At 33.8% G+C, this 21,077-nt stretch overlaps 3 protein-coding genes and 1 long non-coding RNA gene across 4 annotated transcripts; 3 read left to right on the top strand and 1 right to left on the bottom strand.

Annotated features, from left to right (window-relative positions):
* Positions 1 to 98: 98 nt before the first annotated feature.
* On the top strand, positions 99 to 845 carry LOC137959349 (uncharacterized mitochondrial protein AtMg00860-like). The gene is made up of 2 exons (XM_068806750.1): positions 99 to 218; positions 330 to 845. Exons 1-2 carry the CDS (start codon positions 99 to 101, stop codon positions 843 to 845), a joined length of 636 nt encoding a protein of 211 aa, XP_068662851.1.
* A 1,197-nt stretch (positions 846 to 2,042) lies between these two features.
* Positions 2,043 to 2,483, top strand: LOC137959350 (uncharacterized). Its single transcript, XM_068806752.1, has one exon. The coding sequence runs from the start codon at positions 2,043 to 2,045 to the stop codon at positions 2,481 to 2,483; it is 441 nt and encodes a 146-aa protein (XP_068662853.1).
* A 1,991-nt stretch (positions 2,484 to 4,474) lies between these two features.
* Positions 4,475 to 6,800, top strand: LOC137960579 (uncharacterized). The gene is made up of 3 exons (XR_011114186.1): positions 4,475 to 4,589; positions 5,423 to 5,543; positions 6,587 to 6,800. It is a non-coding gene; the product is annotated as an uncharacterized lncRNA (long non-coding RNA).
* Positions 6,801 to 8,650: 1,850 nt separating this feature from the next.
* Positions 8,651 to 11,049, bottom strand: LOC137959351 (uncharacterized). Its single transcript, XM_068806753.1, has 7 exons — positions 10,954 to 11,049; positions 10,384 to 10,857; positions 9,818 to 9,874; positions 9,459 to 9,722; positions 9,343 to 9,378; positions 9,204 to 9,222; positions 8,651 to 9,033 (listed from the first exon to the last, which is right to left on the bottom strand). Exons 1-7 carry the CDS (start codon positions 11,047 to 11,049, stop codon positions 8,651 to 8,653), a joined length of 1,329 nt encoding a protein of 442 aa, XP_068662854.1.
* Positions 11,050 to 21,077: the final 10,028 nt, after the last annotated feature.

Raw genomic sequence — 21,077 nt, forward strand, 5'->3', positions numbered from 1 at the left:
TTTCCCATTCCAATGATCGATGAGTTGTTAGATGAGCTTCAAGGAGCCCCCAAGTTTTTTCGAAGCTGGACTTGAAGTCGGGATACCACCAAATCCGAATGACAACAGCTGATGTGCACACGACAGCTTTCCGGACTCACAAAGGCCACTACGAATTCTTAGTCATGCCTTTTAGACTTGCCAATGCATCGATTACATTTCAATCCCTTATGAATGAGGTATTCAAGCCCTTTCTCTGACGATTTGTATTGCTATTCTTCGATGATATTTTGATATATAGTCCAAGTTGGAGTGCTCACTGTGATCATTTAGTTGCTGTTTTGGAGAAGTTAAGAGAACACAGGTTGTATGCTAATTTTGCAAAGTGTTCTTTTGGAAGAGAACAGATAGAATACTTGGGCTTGGGACATATCATTTCTAGAGAGGTGGTGTCAGTTCATCCGAGTAAAATCCAAGCTATGCTTGATTGGCCCACACCGACCACACTTAGGGACCTACCTGGTTTCCTTGATCTTACAAGATACTATCAGAAATTTGTTTCGGGTTATGGAGATATTTTGCGACCCTTGACTGATCAATTAAAAAGAGATAGGTTTGGGTGGTCGGATGAAGCCACCGGGGCGTTTGAGTGTTTGAAGGAAGCCATGACTACGGTACCAGTTTTGGCTCTACCCGATTTTTCAAAACTATTTGTTGTGGAGACCGATGCTTCTGGATATGGGCTAGGGGCTGTTCTGCTGCAAGAGCAACGGCCGATTGCATTTTTTAGCCAAGTATTGAGCGAACGAGCCAAATTGAAGTCTATTTATGAAAAAGAGCTCATGGCCATTGTGTTGGCCATTTAGAAATGGCGTCCGTACCTGCTGGGCAGGAGGTTTTTGGTGCGAACTGACCAGCAAAATTTAAAATTCTTGCTGGAACAACGTCTCGTAAGTGTGGAATACCAGCGCTGGTTAGTGAAATTGATAGGCTATGACTTTGACATTCAATACCGACCGGGGGCAAGTAATCGAGTGGCGGATGCACTCTCTCACACAATGGACATGATGAATATAGCTGCAGTTTTTGGGGTGCAATGGCTGGATATGGATGTGTTACAACAAGAAGTGGCAGATGACTCATTCTTACAATAAGTTATTACCCGATTGGTAGCTGGTGACAAGGTAGCCGGGTTTCAAGTTGACCATGGACAACTCTTTTACAATGGCAGGTTGGTTTTGTCTGCGACTTCCTCTTTAATTCCAACATTATTACGTGAATACCACTGCACACCTATTGGGGGCCATTCGGGAGAGGTTAAAACCTATAAAAGAATGGCTACAGACTTATATTGGCCAGGTATGAAGAAAAAAGTGACAGAATTCGTGCAAAATTATGAGATCTGCCAAAAGAACAAACACTTGGCAAGGTCCCTAGCTAGTCTTCTTCAGCCTATTGATTTACCTGAGTGGGTTTGGGAGGATTTGACCATGGACTTTATTGAAGGGTTGCCCAAGTCAGAGGGCGTGGATACTATTATGGTGGTGGTGGATAGGTTGAGCAAGTATGCTCACTTTTTGGTGCTGCAACACACATTTATAGCCAAAACTGTGGCTGATTTATTTGTGAAACAAGTGGTTCAATTGCATGGGGTTCCCAAGTCTATTATTTTGGATCGGGACAAGGTGTTTATGAGTCATTTCTGGCAGGAACTCTTTCATCTTCAAGGGACTGATTTGCGGCACAACACCACCTACCACCCTCAAACAGATGGTCAATCTGAAGTGGTTAACAGGTGTTTGGAGACCTATCTTCGATGTTTTGCTTCTGATAGACCAAAAACTTGGGCGAAATGGTTGTCATGGGCGGAATATTGGTATAACACCAGCTTCCATTCTTCTACGGGTACCACTCCAATCCGAGTCTTATACAGACGTGACCCTCCGTCCTTATTGCACTATAAGTTCAGGACACCTACAGTTTCTGAAGTCGAGCAGATTTTAGAGGAACGGGATGCGTATCTCGACGATTTGAAGATGCAATTACTGCGGGCTTAGCAGAGAATGAAGGCCACGACTAATCTTAAAAGGAGGGAAGAAGAGTTTCGGGTGGGGGTTCGCATGTTTGTAAATCTCAGACCCTATCGACAACGTTCCTTGGCCACTCGGCGCAGTGAGAAGTTGGCGGCACGTTTTTATGGACCTTTTGAGGTGGTGTCACGTGTTGGAAGTGTTGTTTACAAACTGCAACTTCCACCAGAGTCCTCCGTGCATCCAGTGTTTCATGTCTCCCAACTTCGTCGAGCAAAAGGAATATCACATTCATTTTCGCTTCTTCCTCCACAATTGAATACTGAATTAGTGATGTTGGTTGAACCTGCTGCAATTTTGAATTTACACAGAGTGGACAAAAATGGGCAGCAACGGATGGAAGTTTTGGTGCAATGGAAGGACCTACCCGAGTTTGAAGCCACTTGGGAGGATTTTGAAGCAATGAGGCTCTAGTTTCCTGCTTTTCACCTTGAGGACAAGGTGAAAGTTTGGGCGGGGGGTAATGATAGACCCCACATTAGTATTACCTACTCTAGGAGTAAACAGAAGGATAATTAGAGGATTAATGGGTCAGGGACATTTTGGGAATTTGAGAAGGCTAAGTGGTTTCGGGAGGGAATTTAGAGGGGGAGCGGAGGGAGAGGAAGGGGCGTCGTTTCTTCTACAAAGTTGTGCTCAGGGAGAGTCCTTGTCTCTCGAATACTAGTGGTTATCTTGCTGATTTTAGTGAAGTTCGATTGGGATTTCGATTTCGGAGTTTCCGTTTTTGAGGTTATCGCTTATCGGAGTAGTTTGGCTTGATCGGAAGGTTATCGTCTGCGCGAGGTTGGGTTTGCCGAGCTATCGAGGAATCACCGTCTATTCAAGGAGGTTATTTATTTTGATTTCAGCAGCGAAGGTTCGTGATTTATTTCTTTTTGGGGCTTGAAACTCTTTATTCTGGTTATCGGGGTGTATGACAGTGTCAAGAACATCAGATAGCGAACATCTCCTATTAAGTGTTTGAACCCGTTTTTCTAAGTGAGATATTTTCAGCTTAATTGAGTATTAATTTGGGTTGGTTGTTTAGTAGTTTGTATTTTATGTGGGATTGGATTGGTCAGATTTCTATGGCTTAGACATATCTGGATTCTCGTCTTGTTCTCTTTGATGTTGCAAGAGGTCCTTTATTTTTCGTCTGGAAAAAAAAAGTTTTTTTATCTTGTTTTGATACAGATTTCTTGTTCTCTGTTTTTTGGTACAGATTTTGGAAGAGTCACATGACTTGGGAAATAGGACAGGGTATCAATGGTGGTACAGATTAGTGGTTAACTGTTAAAATTGAGAAAAATAAAACCAAATATGTCATTTCTTCTCTTTGAATAACTTCTGAATGCAGAAGCAAGGGAGTGAGGTGCTTCTCAGAGGTTCATTTTACTTAGCATTTCTCAATCAAACAATACCAAAACTAAAGTCCCTTGATCTTGGAGAGATTGAAGTTGAACTAGTTTGTTTGAAGAGGAAATGAAAACAAACCCATACTCCCTTATATCTAAGCCTAAACAAACCATGCAGACCTAGATGTAGAAGACTTACTTGTGGTCCACATAACAGAAACAAGAAAGAGTTTGGATTTACTCTAATACCATGTTGAAGTTAGACTTAGCGTATCCTAAATTGACATATTAAATGTAGGAGATCTTTTCCTATCCAGTACCATTTTATTAACGGTGAAAGCGTTATTTGCATGCATTTTAAAAAAAGCTTTATTAGTATAAAAAGAAAGTTTAATACAACTAACTAGTATGCTTTGGATCATTTGTCCCCTTAATCTGTAGGACTTTTGACTTCTGACCCATTAATAACATTTTGCATCCCCTGCCTAAACAAGCATGGTAGCTCGAATGTGGAGTACATATATGGGTCTGAGAAGACTAGCACTTTTACCCATCTTCTTCATTCTTCTATCAAGAGGTGCTCTCAAGACATTAGAATGAATGAATTTCGATTACATACGTTTGAGTTTTTGCATTTTTGTATCTATGGATAAAGATTGTTGCATAACTCTTTATTAGCTGAGTTCTGAAAGACAGTAAAAATTAAAGTTACACCTAATTTTTCTCAACAATGCTCAACTTTTCTGCGATTCTTTGTAACGGTTTATTTTATTTTCAGGTTGGTTGTCATTGTCATGGAATTATATGACTGTACTTCAGTATATTGATCTATGAATAATCTTTTAATAACATATTATATGCTCATCTTCTAAACTTTCTTTTATTGATTTATTTCCAAGTTCTTTGCTTTCAGATTCATCATTAATCTCATTGTAACAGTGTATCAGGTCACCAAATGACTAAACTATTATGTTTTGAAGAACAACAGTAATATTTATAAATATTTCTCCTATGCACCTTTCTTTGTGTTAGCTTTTATTAATTTTTATAAATTAATACAGGCAAAGTTTTATAAAACAATACAGGAATGTCAAATCAGTTTGGTGCACATAGGATTCCAGTCAGCCCAATGGATGGTCAGAGCTAGAAGACTTCTCTAAAGCGCCTTCATCATGTTGAGATGGTGAGATCTGTGAAACCATTGTTCTAATGGTATGATAATTTCTTTCAGTAGACTTGCTGAACAGTTAGGTTGTGGAAATGGTATTGTGACTTGGTTATATCATGCTGAGATGTGTTATTTAATACAACTAACTAGTATGCTTTGGATCATTTGGCCCCTAAATCTATAGGACTTCCTACTTCTGACCCATTAATAACATTTCTCATCCCCTGCCTAAACAAGCAAGGTAGCTTGAATGTGGAGTACATGTATGGGCATGAGAAGAGTGGCACTTTTACCCATCTTCTCCGTTCTTCTATTAAGGGGTGTTCTCAAGACAACAGAATGACTGAATTTCTGTTACAAATATTTTAGTGAGTTTTTGAATTTTTGTATCTATGGATAAAGATTGTTGCATAACTCTTTATTAGTTGAGTTCTAAAATACAATAATAACAGTAGAGTTGGATCTCTGATTCAGCTTTACTATCGCATATGGGTATATAGTAAAAATTAATGTTACACTTTCTGCAATTCTTTGTAATGTTTTATTTTATTTTATGGTTGGTTGTCACTGTCATGGGATTATGTGACTGTACTTCAGTTCATTGATCTATGTATAATCTTTTAATAACATATTATATGTTCAACTTCTCAACTTTTTTTTATTGATTTCTTTCTAACTTTTGTGTTTTCAGATTCACCATTAATCTCATTGTAACTATGTCTTAGATCACCACATGGCTAAACTATTATGTTTTTAAGAACAACAGTAACATTTATGAATATTTCAGCTATGCACCTTTCTCTATGTGTTAGCTTTTATGAATTTTTATTTTGAAATCTTGTTTTCAGGCTAGTTTAATAAAGCAATACAATGATGTCAAGTCAGTTTAGTGCACGTAGGAATCCAGTCAGCCCAATGGATGCTCAGAGCTTGAAGACTTCTTTAGAGCACCTTCACCATGTTGAGAAGGTGAGATCTGTGAAACCATTGTTTTAGTGGCATGATAATTTCTTTCAGTAGTTTTGCTGAACAATAAGGTTGTGGAAATGGTATTGTGACTTGGATATCTTTCTAGGATGTGGTTTTGGCCGTCAAGTCCTGAGGGATGACAATTATTTTGGTTTGTCCCACTGGGGATCCACCCCCCATCCAACCTTTCAAAAAAATTAAATAAAACATAAAAATAGTAATAACAACAAAATAAAATCCTAACATTTGAAACAAATGAAATCTTGATCCTTACATATAAAAGAATTCCCAGTGGTGGTGTAGTAGATGATTGTTATCCAAGAAGAACATTAGAAAGATCACTTGAATCCTCTAAGGTTTTCTGTTAACTAAATTCAAGTTCTCAGATTCTTTAGGTAATAAAGCTTTGTGTGAAGCCATTGAGCTATTTAAACATTTGCTTTTGAATGTAGAACCTGAGTGAAACTTGAACACCACCCCATTAAGTGTCGATTGTGTTTTTTGAACATTTAATTCATTGTTATCATTTTTAGATGGATTTTCATGCATTCTGTTATTTAAGGAATTATGGGAATCATCATGGTTGCAAAGAATAGTCAATCTATTGGACCTTGTTGGAGGTGTGATGGACGAGCTTGGAAATTTGACAGGTCCAAGAATGTAAATTTGATATTGATATTTCCTTTAAAATTCCGTGTTTGATTATTGAATAAAGTTTATGCATACTATTATGCGGTGCTTATGAACAATTTTATGTTGAGTATATAGACAATTTTATGTAGGGTATATGTACGAAGATGATGCCCAAATTTTTCTAAAATTTATGCATAATTTTATGTACAGTTTATTTGATATGTATGTTATGCAAAGTTTTAAATATATGTTGGAGCTCAAACCCGACTTGAACCCAGTGAAAATTCTTGGGCTCGAGCTCGATTAAGATTCTTGGGCTCGAGCTTGACTACAATTTTAGGCTCAAGGTTGGTCTTAGGTTGAGCTCGAGTTCATAATATTTAAATCACGCCTAACTCGAACATATGCAGGTTCGAGCTCAGCTTAACTCGATCCCATCCCAAGTCATCGTCCATCACCCTTCAGAGGAGAACGGGCAATGAGAAATCAGATGTGGCAAGGCATCCGTCCATGGTTGTAAATAGATATATTTATTATTATACATGGTATGTGCTAAATATCAAGTAAATTAATCTACTTGATTAATATTGGACATAAATTATTTTGTTAGGAAAAGTATTTAAAGTAAATTTTCATTGGTGTTATAATTTAATTAAAATAAAGTAAAATTTTCGTGTATGTCTAATTTTCTTTTCCTAAGAGACCATACCCCAATTCAATCAAACCCTAACACCATAAAATTGCTATATCTCATATGCTTTCTTATTTTAAGGGCATCTCAGTTCTCCGATTGGGTCAGTGTTTATTACTATGTACATCGAATGCTCCTAATTTTTAAGGATGTCAATTTTTTTTAATATTTTAAATAGACTAAGAATTAATAAAAGTTCTTACTCGTAATAAGTATTCAGGTAATTTTATTTGTTTGAGAGAATGTGATGCATGTTAATATATTATGTGTAAATAGATAATTTCTTTAGTAATTTTATTATATATTAGAATGACAATGTTATTGGACTTTTATTGAATTGATTAAAGAGGTAAATAAAGAGAATATAAAATACAATATAAATAACCGGGTGAAATAGAATGGTAAACAAAATAGGATACGTGTTTTTTGCGTTTATAGAACCTTTCTATTTGAATCCAAATAAGGGGTCATATTGGTGCCACCCCTAAATATAATTTATACCTATCTTAACCACGTCTAACCCTAAAAGAATCAAAATCCAAAGGTGGTGAACATATATTATATAGTTCATTGCGTATTTTTGTTGACTCGATTTATTCCCTTTTGTTTTGTTTCGTCCTCACACAGGATGGTCTTGAAGTCTTGCAGTAGCCTGAACACAATAACGAGGGGGTTAGTCAACAAAATGAAAATTTGAAGTTCATCTTCATCTCTTGTTTCAAATTTATTTCATTCATCTAAATAAACTTCACCTACAAACTTGGTGTTAGTGTAGACGAGTTCATGTGCACTGGAAAACAGTTTCCAGTGTTAGTGGCCCAACATGAGAAAAATATAAAAAAAGAAAAGAAAATTAGTACATTGGAACAGTATACTTAAATAAAAAATGATTCTTAAATCCCAAATTAGGTAAAACAAACATGATTACTATACAAATAAATAATTTAATGTATAAATAAAATATATTAATATACTAATTATTTAATTATATATTATATTATTTACTAATTAAAATTTATTGTACATTAATACAATAATTATGTGAGCCAATCAACTGTCCACATGATTAATTATAAAAAATAAATAAATAATGTTAAAAATATAATAAACGAATTCATTCAGTTATTAATTTATTAATAATATATGAGATACTTTAACCTAAAAATGAATGATTAAATAGAAAAAAATGATCAAATCATAACTTTAACACACTATATATTTTCACGTATTATTAATTAACAATAAGTTTTCATTAAATTTAAAATCATTGATTTTATTAATTAAAAATTAGGTTAATTAAACCAAAATAATTGTTCAAATGCTTGATTTAATGATATTTTAATTTCCACTATTAAATCACTAATATAATATAGTAATAAATAAATAAATATTTTATTAATTACACAAGATGAATTTTTTACGTGGTATTAATTAATAATATATTTCTACAAAATTATAAATAATTAATTGATCAAATGCATACTGTAACTATATTTTATTTACCAGACTTAAATATCTAGTTTAATATAGAAAGAGAATTTAATAAAAATAATAAATAAATAAATATTCAACTTTATTAATAACCTAAGAAAGATTATTCTAATAAAGATTTCGAGCCTTTAATATTAAAATCATCAAGTTACAAATTTAGTACATAAGAACGACACATGTTCAAAAGCAATAAGATACAACCATCATTTATCATTCCACATGCAAGTCACTATGTCATCTCAAAATTTTGTGGCTCTTGTGGATTCTAATGCACGCTGCATCCAAAAGCTTGTTAATTGGCTATCCTCTTCACAAGACCATCGCTATCAATATTGTCTACATCATCCATTGCACCTAATTGGACCCCATCACTTCCTCCACCGAGCTCGTCACCTGAATCATCATCTTCCAATTCAAATCTGTCATTGTAATCATCTTCACGTATATAATTGTGCAATATGCAACATGCAATTACAATTTTTTTTTGGATCTTAAAAGAAAATGGATAAGCACCTTTCAACATTTGAAATCGAACTTTTAAAGCACCAAAAGTTCCCTCAATAGTATACCACAAACATGAGTGCCTTCGGTTGAATAATTCTTTTTCATTTCTAGGAATGTTATCTCCAAATTCTTGCAGATGATGCCGAGTTCCTCGATATGGAGCCAAAAATCCTGGAAGATTTACATAACCAACATCAACTAGATAATATTTACCGACAATAGAAAATTATATTCTACATAAAATAATTGAAGATAAAATAGATAAAAAATTATTGCATAAAAATATATTATTTACCTTCAGGTACAAATAGTCTATCTCAGTGAGTCAATGTGTCCTTCACGGGAATCAGCTGTTGATCCCTACCATCCAACAAGTACATAAGTGAATTGCATGTCAAATGTATATGTTGCCATCACATTTTGTAAGAGATAGCTCTTTCTGTTCCAAAAACTTTGTTGTTCTTCAAGTGGGATGTTTACTTTGATATGAGTTCCATCAATAGCCCCAATACAATCCTAATTATACCATTTCAATTAATATTGACAACTTTGTATATTGATCTAAAATTGTTTAGTTAGATGGCAAGTGATGTTACCTTGAAGTATGGATAAAACGTTGAACTGTTTAAAATCTTCAAGTGAGTGCGTTCCAAAGGCCGTTTTACATAATCAAAGTGAAGTTTGAGAATAACACCCAACACCTTATAGAAATACCTACTTATGGTCCAGTTCGATCTATCAAACATCTCTGTTGTGACACTATAGGATTGTTGTTGATCAATAGTTAGGAGGAAATAGGCAAATTGTTCTTCCACTAAGATGGTCTTTGTGGTTGATAAAAACCCTCTACTATTAAGTATCTTTACCAATTTGCGAAATATAATTTGATTCATCCTGTAAACTTTTCAAAATTTAACAGGTGATTTGTCTAGTGCATTTTGCAAATATAACAAACCATTAATCCCACAAGAACATGGTACACGTCTATTGCAATAGCAGAGATAGTATCTTCCTATGATGACAAGAATACATGTGAACCCAATATTAGATGCAAAATTTTCTTCGTCTGTCATAATATCCATGGAAATCTGCAAATTCAACCGCCTAAAAGTCATGTTTCTTCCTAAAAGTCATAAACACAAATAAACATCAATCTTCAATCATAACCTATTTTCAATCACACATGTACATAACCATATTCATCCACATTCCCACATATTCATACCTTTGCTCACACATCCTACCTTCAATCACAACCCTACACTACCATATCTATTTAATTGACCACATCCATACTCATCCACCATATTCATCCACATAATATATTAACACAACAATCATATATAATAAAAATATTAACCATACTGATAAGTCTTGCAACATCATAATTCAAATATCATCATTAATACATAACAATCTTCCCAAAGAAGATAGTGTACTTAAAAAGCATTACAAAAATTTGCTTGCACAATATTTAAGCCACCCGACCCGCTCTTCCATTGTCATCTACGTAAACATGACCTTCTTACTTGGCATATCCAACCATTCAGAAGCGCAATACTTCACGTTGTCTGACAGGTCCAGGATTGCCCTGAGGGCTTTTACCCAATCTCTTTCGACATCGCCCTCTTTAGGCTTGATAACATCCTTCAATGCCCGAGCGATTTCCTTAACTACATCAATATATCTACCAATGTCATCAGTGGACAATGCGCTTCTCGGTCTACGACGACTTGAAGATGACAGGTTACTTCTTTGAGATTGCTCAACTGTTGACTCATTTCCACTAATGAATGGCGATGGAGTTTCCCTAACTACATTGACATCCTCGAGCTCGTCCAACGGGATAGGAATAGACTCACGGAGGAGTTCATTGCCAAGATCTATAGGAGTTATACTTGCTATCCCCATAGCTATTGAGTTTCCCACTACCAAAGCCAATTTGTCATAAAGGGGGCAGCCTTCACGTCTATACTTTTCTGTATCTCTATGCTCCTACAAGAATAAAACATCCTTTAGACATCTTGGAATAGAGTTCTAGTAAAGCGAAAAACAGACAAAATGTTTTATAGTACATCATGATTTACTGACCTTTAAGTAGTCTTGCCATACAGAATGACACGTAATAACTCGTTGTGTGGTTGCATCCCAAACAAACCCACTTGTGTTGAAACACCTTGTTACCATTTGGTATGTTTTCTTCTATGATCTTGTTCGATTCTTGAACTGATTGTGTCTTCATTGTACTTATTGACACTATCCATATATACCTCATGCTTCCAAACTCCATTGGGCAACTTGTTCCATATATTGACTTGCTCGACCAAGAGATCGAGCAGTTTGCAGTCTTCTTCGAAAGTCCAAATGTCTTATGATCGAGCAATTAGTTGTCTTCTTACAACCATTTATAATCTAAATCCGAGATGGTCTACATGGAAAAGAACTTTATCAGACAACCATTACCCGTCACGGGAACACAAACCACAAAAAATAAAATACCATATGGGGAATATTTATAACACTTGAATCTCCTCACCACATGGAAAAATCATTCCATAACACTTCAACAAATTTCAACAACATTCTATAACATTCTATCACCCCAAAAACAGAAAACCCTAATTTTTTTAAAAAAACTCTAAATCCTAAAATTAAACCATCAACCCTACAAATACCCTAAACCCTAAACCCTTAAATACCAAGCACCAAACCCTAAAATACACTAAACCCTAACCCTAATTCCGAAATTAAACCCTATAAAGACGAAATTGAACCATAAATACCATAAACCCTAACCCTAAATCCCACAATTATGCAACAATCAATACAAATTATGCACAAAAATTAAACTTAAATTAAATACAACACTAAATTAATTAAAAAAATTACTGTTTAGGCTTACCTTTTGAAATTTGGGGGAAAACCGAAGCTGAAGCACGAAATTGAAGCCGAATCAAAGTAGAATAGAAGAAATCGACGCCGAAATGTAAAAAATTGAAGAAAATCAAAACCAAAATGAGGGAAATCGAGCGACAGGGAGAAGGGAGTGGGAGGCTGAGAGGGAGAAGAAAGGGAGGTCGAGAGGGAGCAGCGAGCGAGAGGCCGAGTGGGAGAGAGAGAGAGAGAGAGAGAGAGAGAGAGAGAGAGAGAGAGAGAGAGAGAGAGAGAGAGAGAGAGAGAGAGAGAGAGAGAGAGAGAGAGAGAGAGAGAGAGAGAGAGACTGAGAATACATTTGGGAAATCGAACAAAATCGGGAGGTATTTTGGGGGAAAAGAGAGTAGTGACAGGGAGAAGGGAGTGGGAGGCCGAGAGGGAGAAGAAAGGGAGGTCGAGAGGGAGAAGCCAGCGAGAGGCCGAGATGGAGAGAGAGAGAGAGAGAGAGAGTTTTGCTTCTGAATTGAAGTCATAATCTTTGTCTTCTTCTTGGGAAAAACATTGAAGTGTTTGAGTACCCGTGGATTCAGATTTGGTAGAGATTTTTGAATCTTGTCTTATATATCCTGGGTCTTTACGATATTCTTCAAAATATTCTTTCGTCATCTTTTTTATTTCTTCTGGGTCTGTCTTTCAAATATTCTTCAAAATATTCTTTCATCATCATCTTTTTTATTTCTTCTGGGTCTGTCTGTTTTTTTGTCTTTGTTCTTTTTTTCTAACATTTTTGGCAAATGTCCAGCCTTAAACGGATTTGATTTGTCTTTACCAGCTACCGTTTGAGCTGGACTAGTTAGCGAATGAACCTCACTAGTAGGTATCTGAGTAGAGAAAGTACCTATTAACCTTGCCTTGAGTTGTCGGTTTTCTTCTTCTATTTCCCCAATATATTCTTTTTGAAAGTCATTCTTTTCTTGATGTAACCGTCTTTTTTCATTAAGTCTTTGTATGGTATTGGATAAAGTCTCACAGTGATCACAAAAAATAATTCTTCTAGTGTCTTTGGCAACTCCATAAGAAACTTGGTCTTCTCTCATGAATCTCAAGGAAGGAGCTATGTAATAATTTGTTCCTATAGTTAGCTTAGCAGCTTCTAAGGCTTCTTGTAAATTATTAAATCCTTTATAAATAGGTCTTTAAAAATCCTGAATACTTTTTACTACTTAGGTCAAGGAATGGAAAACTCCCAGAGTATTACCTTTAAAAACTACATAAAAATTAAAGTTTTTCTTCTTTTGAACAAAATATTCTAAAAGACTATTAATACTTTTGATCTTTAGGAATTCTTTGGTAAGATAACCAAAGACTATCTAATAAGCATTGTTCTTCTTTAGTAACTGTAATACTTGGTAAAGTCTTGAAAGTAATATTTGATCTGGGGAAAACTACTAATTTCTGATTACCAAATTGTAAAAATTCTTGTCCGTAATTATTGACTCTAGAAGAGGATGGTCAGGATGAATTCTGATCTGGAGGATCCATTTGTTCAAGGATTAGAAAGAGGGGTAACAAAGAATCTTCTACTTCAAATAGACACAAGACCATTATTTTTACCTTTTATATGCTCAAATTCTATTTTATAACCATTTCCTGTAATTATGTCTACTAAATTTAACCACCTTCTTCTGCTGATTTTATTTTCTTTACTTCTTTGGAAATATTTTACAATCACCACACAATCAGTCCTTAGAGTAAATTCTTGTTTATGGATAATAAAAAGGCGAAAAGCTTCTAGGGAATATATAATGGCTAAAATTTCTTAGTCAATACTACTCATATTACCTTTTTCTTTGATTTTACTACTAGCATAACTACAAATCATTTCTTCTTCTCTATCACTATATTTGTGTGGTTTGGCTATGAGAACTTCACCCCATCCAATATTACTGCCGCCAGTTTCTATGATAAGGTAATCTGAGTCAAGCTGCATTTGTAATTTTGATAGACTATTGACTTTCTCATTTACTTTTTTTACCAAATTTTTTTCCTCTTGGTTAAAGAATTTTTGGCCAGTAGGAGAAGTTTTGGCATACAAGGGTCATATAATACGACCAATGTCTTTTATAATGGGTCTAGCATAATTTACTAATCCTAAAAACCTTTGTAATTGTTTTGTGTCTGATAAGTCATCGGGCATTTCTAAGATTTTCTTGGATATATGGTCTTATAGTTTTATTTGGTCATTGCTAATGTTAACTCCGGGAAATTTTATGTATTCTTTGAATAGTTCTATTTTCTTTTTATTAATTATAATTCCTTCTTTCATGAATTCTCCTAAGACTAATTGAAGGTGACCTATGTGTTCTTCTATTGTTTTGCTAAAGACTAAGATGTCGTCTATATATACTAATACGAAAGTATCATATTTTTTGAATATGCTATCCATTTTTCTCTGTAAATGGCAGGAGCATTTTTTAAACCGAAAGGCATTACTAACCATTCAAAATGTCCTTATGGTCAAGTGAAAGCAGTCTATTCTATACTATATGGGTGCATTTTTACCTGCCAGAATCCTGACTTACAATCAAACTTACTAAATATTTTCTTATCTTGAATCTTATTAATTAATTGTGACTTATCAGGAATATTACAACTCTCAGTTACTGTGTTGTCAATAAGTCTTTTATAGTTAATTACCATTTTGGATTTTCCCCTAACTTGTTCACTATGCTTTCTTACAATAAAAGCTGCTGACCTGTGTGGGCTGATTGATTTTCTAATTATCCCTAAATTTAAGAGTTCTATAATATGTTCTTTAAAATCTTCTTTTTCTATATTTGTAGCTTCAATATTAGCTGTTTTTAGTATATAATTGGGATTTAGTAATTCTAGTCTAAATTGAATATGGTTATTGTCCCAATGTTTCAAAGGGTTTTCTCCGAAATATTCTATCTTATCTAGCTTGTCTATGATTTGTTGAAGATGTATTTTATCTTTGTGGGTTACATTAATAATTTCTAGGTATAATTTCTCCGTATCTAAGTATGAGAATTCTTCTTCTAAGACCTGTTCTAACCAATCCTCAAAATCTTCATCTTCAATCTTTAGATCTTCCTACATTTCTTCAAGGTTTGTAATGGAGGGATTCTGATAAGCTTGTCCTTGTTGGATAGGGACGTTTACTAAATCATCTTCTATTGGGTTTGTAGGGTATGCTAAATTTAGGTGAGGATCTATGGAGAGAGCAGTGTTGTCTTCATAACAAAGTAGTTGATTATCTAGTTTGGTAATGGTACTTCCTATTTGGTTTTCTATGTCTATTAGTATAGGATAAAGATGGCTTCCTTCTTGTGCTAAGGACTGGCTGGTTAGTTTTTTACAGCTGCTGGGGATTTCGCATGGACATGAGGTGCTAAGGGTACTACCACGCTCCGTTGTAGAAGTAGAGATAACAGTAGGGGAATAGCTGGTATAAACAGGAATAGTGTGGCAATTTTTGGAAAAATGGAGAAAGTCTCTAGAGATAGTAAGGGAACCATTGTTATGGAGGATGAAATTGAGGCCTAAGATAAAATCTACTTTTTACTTAAGATCTCTAATCCAGGTGAGAGGAAGAGTATAAGGCCTGGAGTAAGAAGAGCAGTTGACAAGGAATTGGATTTTGGCGGTATCGATGTAGGTAGTATAAGGATTATAGATACCGTCAACCTGCTGGCTCATGACTTGTTTGGTGGTTTTCTTATGATATCTAGAAGGGACTAATCTCTAATGAATTATACATTTTGTACATCCAGAATCTATTAGGGCATCTAGAGTAATAGTGTATTTATCTGGAAATATAAGTTGGGCTCTGACTATAATGCTAGAAAAGGTTTTATTCTGATTACAGACATAAGATGTTTCGGGGTTTGGTTCGGACAGATTATGTACATAGGAGGTCTCTGGTTCATCTAAGCCTATAGTAATGCCTTCATAAGATTCTTGCTCTAAAGTATCTAGTCTATGTTTTAATAGACTAATTTCAGCTTCACAGTTATCTATATTTCTAGATAGAATTTCTGATTTAGTGGTATTGATTCTGTTTTGTATAGTAGAATCATCTGGTTGGAATCCTAAGATCTTTAAGCATGGAATACAGGCTTCGATAAAACATTGGTGACATTTTGCTCTATTCTTTTTACTAGGGTACCAATTGCATTTTAAGCAAGGGTTACTGTCAAGGCCTGTTTGCCAGGACCAAGTATGTTGGCATTCTAGATTAACATCCATGAAGTCAAATAAGGATTCAATAGTAAGATCTTGAATTAAATCCTCATCTGAATATGATTTTTCTTGTAGCACATTTTCTATACTTACAATACTATAGATTGATTCTGTATCTGACATATATTCGTCTACTTCTATTTGGTCTTGTTGAACATTTTTTACTAAAGATGACCTTCTAGAATAAATATTTGCCTTTTTGGGCAGGTATTTGCTAGATGCTCTGGTTGTCCACATATATAGCAAGAAAGTTTATTTTTGTAAGTTCTTTTTGGATTAAATCTTCGTACAAGTCTATCCCTATTTAAATATGGTTTCTACTTTTTGATCTTCGGATAAAATATCCTTTTTTATAAAGTCTTTTTATGTTTTCTAGGTTTATCATTTGAATCTTTAAGGCCATAGGCTTGAGTAGTATATATCTTTTTCAAAAACCAAAATCATTTCCTTTAAGTTGTCTTTGTATTTGGATGTGAGTACATTTTTCTTGTAAGATTGTCATTATGAATTTGGTTCTTTGTCCAATGGAATATATATGACCAAGGTTATCTCCTTCTAAAATCTGTCATTTTCCATGGATTTCATTTCCTAATGCTCCTGGAAGTTTACGAAATAATTTTGTGCCTAAGTCTTTATTAAAAGCATTACTTGAAACATAGGTGTAGTAGAAATAGTCATGTAAGAATTTTTTAACATATTTATAATTTTAAAGACTGAGTTGTTCTAGGTAAACAACTGCATCTTTATGGAGAGTCATAAATTCTGAATTAGGATTATCTCCTGTTACTAAATGGTAAATCTTATTTACAAAATTATAAGGGTTTGATCCTAACATAATTAGATTTCCAAATTCTTCTTGATTTTCTCTTTTATAACTTTCCCATAAGGCTTTTATACTATCACCTAGAAAGGTTTCTAAATATCTATACATTTCTTCAGGATCATGGGCTTGGAAATTTTAGATATAGTCTGAAACTACTTGGTTTTTCCAGACATCTAATGTTGTGGTCCATTCTTGAGGATCATGAGCTGATAGATTGAGAATTTTTCCTTTTCCCATCTCTTGAAATTTGATGGGTTTTTCTAATTCTCTTCTTTATCCTTTTGGTTTTACTTTATAGGGAAAGTCTACAGGTTGAGTGTAAGGAAATCTCGGCATGTTTGTGTTGGAGTCCTTATGTAGCTACTATTGGGCATTCTCACAGAGCTTTCTGCATCCAAAAGTCTTTTAGGCTTGTGGTTTCTTCCCTAAAGTGTTTTGGGTTAGGTTCTTCAGGTTCTAAGGGCATAGTCCCAATTCTAATATTCCTATCTTGATCATAGTAAAGATATTCCTCTTTTTTTATTGTTTTGTTTTTTTATCAAGTCTTCTTCTAAATGAAGTAGTTCTCTTTCGGTTAATATTAATTCAAGTTCCTTTGGATACATATTTTCACAAAATTAAAAATAATTAATTGACCAAATGCATATTGTAACTATATTTTATTTACTAGACTTAAATATCTAGTTTAATATAATAATAAAATTTAATAAAAATAATAAATAAATAAATACAACTTTATTAATAACCTAAGAAAGATTATTCTAATAACGAGTTCGTGCCTTCAATATTAAAATCATCAAGTTAAAAGTTTAGTATATAAGAACGACACGTGTTCAAAAGCAATAAGATACAACCATCATTTATCATTCCACATGCAAGTCTCTATGTCATCTCGAAATTCTGAGGCTAAAGTTCATCTCTTGTTTCAAGTTGATTAAGCCCCCCTCAAGGCAATGATTTGATTCAACTAACTCTTCCTTGGGTGTTAGTGTAGATGAGTTCAAGTGCACTAGAAAATAGATTCTAGTGTCAGTACCCCAAAATGAAAAATATGATGTAAACAAGAGAATGAGTAACTTTTTATATTATACTTAAATTGAACTTATACTTAAATGGATAATTAACCAAAATAAACATGGTTACTACACTAAAAAGTGATTTAATGTAGTATTAAAATATATTAATAAATTAATTAATGAAATACTATATTATATTAATTAATGATTACAGTTTATTTTGAAATAATGTAATAACTCGTGAATATAATAAATTAAAAAAATAAATAAAGTAAAAAATAACATAAGTGAATATAATAAATAAATTAATTAATTTTTAAAGAACAAAAATAAATATTAAAACATTAAAAATCACTAATTTAATATAATAATAAAAATATAATAAATAAATAAATATATTATTTTATCAATAACACAATATAATTTTTTATGTATTATTAATTAATAATTTTAATTTACTAAAACAATAAAATAATTAAACCAAAATAATTGATCAAATGTTTACTTTAACAATATTATAATTACGACTATTAAAACACTAATTTAATAAATTAATTAAAAAATAAATATAATGAATAAATAAAAACAATTATTTTTTAAATACAAAAGATGGATTTTTTGCGTAGCATTAATTAAAAATATATTTTCACAAAATTAAAAATGATTAGTTTGATTAATTATAAAAATGGGATAACTAAACCAAAATAATTGATCAAATGCTTTCTTTAACAATATTTTAATTACTAGTCTTAAATTTCTAATTTAATATAGTAATAAAATTAATGAATATAATAAATAAATATATTTTTTATTAATCACCTAGGATAGATTATTAATAACATATATATATGTAATTAAAACTTAAAAAAAATTGCTTGAAAATGAACCGAGTTACCCGTAATAATCTACAATTTACATCATAAAAGTAAAATACATGTTCAAAAGCAATAAGATACAACCATCGATGATCATTCCACATGCAAGTCGCTATGTCATCTCAAAATTGTGCGGATCTTGTGGATTATAATGAAAACCCAAATCTTAACCATAATGACATTCATAATTTATCAATGATAAGTCTTGCAAAGTCATAATTAAAAAAAATATCATTAAAATACAAAACACTCATCCCAAAGTAGATAGTGTACTTAAAATTCATTACTATATTTCACCAGAACAATATTTAAGCCACTGGAGTTGTTCTTCCACTGTTAGCTTCATAAACATGTCCCTCTTAATTTGTGTATCCAACCATTCAGGAGCGCGAAACTTCAACTGTATCAGCAGGTCCGAGATTTCCATGAGGGTTTCGAACCAATTTTTTTCCAATATTACAATCTTTAGGTTTGATAGCATCACTAAACACTGCAGTGATTTCCTTCATTGCATTAAATAATATGCAAGTCTCATCAGCAGACATTTCAGTTCTCTTTCTACAAAGAGTCGAAGTTGACGGGTTACCACTTCGAGACTAATCAAGTGCCGACTCATTCCTGTGAAGGAATGGTGATGGAGTATCTCTACCTAAATCGACATCCTCGAGTGGGTCCAAGGTTGAATATTCTAACTCACACTTGACATCATTGCACATGTCTATGCTAGTTTGACTTACTGCCCCATGTCTATTGAGTTTCCCACTACCAAAACCAATTTGTCGTAAAGTGGGTGCCCTTCACGTTTATACTTCTTAGCATTTTTATGCTCCTACTAGAAAGAAACATCTTTTAGACCTCTTGCAATAGAGTTCTAGTAATGCGAAAAAAATTCAAAATGTTTTGCAGTTCAGTATGATTTACTGACCTTGATAAAGTCTTGCGATTCAAAATAACATGCAGTAACTTGTTGTGTGGTTGCATCCCAATCGAACCCACTAGTGTTGAAATAGCTCGTTACTGTTTGGGAAGTTTTCTTCCATGATCTTGTTCGATTCTTGAGCTGCCCAACAATTTTTTATTAAATGCGTTTTCATTAAACCTATTGACACCATCCAAATATACCTCATGCTTCCAAATGCCATTGGGCAATTTGTTCCCCATATTGACCTGCTCAACCAAGAGATCGAACATTTTGTTGTCATCCTCAAAGGTCCAAATGTCATATGATCGAGGAGTTTGATGTCTTCTTCCAGCCATTTATAATCTAAATCCGAGATAGTCAAACTTTATCAGACAACCTTTACCCGTCATAGTAAATAGGGACAAATAGAAACACAAATAACCACTTAAAAAAACCACGTGGTGGATATTTATGAACCATCCTAATATCCTCACCACATGGCAAGATCATTCCATACCACTACAAAATTATTCAACAACATTTTATAACATTTACAAATTAATCAAACTAATTCCATCACAACTGACTAGAACAATACAAAAACACACACATCAAGTCCAAATTCACCGAACACACAGTCACTACGAACCATACCACTTCAATGATGGGGGTCGGGTTTCTTTGGCTAATGGATGCCCGTGTAGGCGATTCAGCCTAGTTTAAACTGGACTCAACCCACCCAATAGCCCCATGAACCCTAAACCCTAAACCTTAGCCCCTTAACCCTAAACCCTAACTCCATTAGCCCCTAAACCCCAAACCCTTAACCCTAAAACCTAAACCCTAAACTTTTTACACTAAACCCCCTAAAAGCCCCAAACTCTAAACCCCTAAACCCTAACTTCTATTAACCCTACCTTGACCATACTTTTTTTTAAAAAGAAAAACTCTAACCCTAAATACCATAAATCCTACCTTAACCATACTCTAAATACCCTAAACCCTAAACCCTAACCCTAAACCCAAAATTATACCCTACCTTAACCCTAACTTTAAATACCCTAAACCATAAACCATAAACACAAAATTGAACCCTAAATACCATAAACCCTAACCCTATATCCCAAAATTATGTAGAAACTAAAATATAAATACAAATACCGCACGCAAAAATTAAGATTAGATCAAATACAACAATAAATTACTAAAAAAAATTAGGGTTTAGGGTTACCTTCTGAAATTTTGGGAAAACCGAAACCTAATGTGGAAATCGAAGCCAAATGGAGAAATCAAGGGAAATCGAAGTAGAATCGAAGAAATTGACACTAAAATGGGAAAATCAAAATTGAAATGGGTTGAATCAAAGGAAATTGGAGGATTTTAGGGGAAAAGAGAAGAGCGAGAGGGAGAAGGGAGATGGAGGCCGAGAGAGACAGGGAGAGATGTGCAGACGATGAAGGGAG

The sequence above is a fragment of the Aristolochia californica genome, unplaced genomic scaffold, assembly GCF_029961685.1.
Source record: "Aristolochia californica isolate CCGP_79_NKW_82.1479 unplaced genomic scaffold, dmAriCali1.0.hap1 SCAF_3, whole genome shotgun sequence".
Taxonomy (NCBI): domain Eukaryota; kingdom Viridiplantae; phylum Streptophyta; class Magnoliopsida; order Piperales; family Aristolochiaceae; genus Aristolochia; species Aristolochia californica.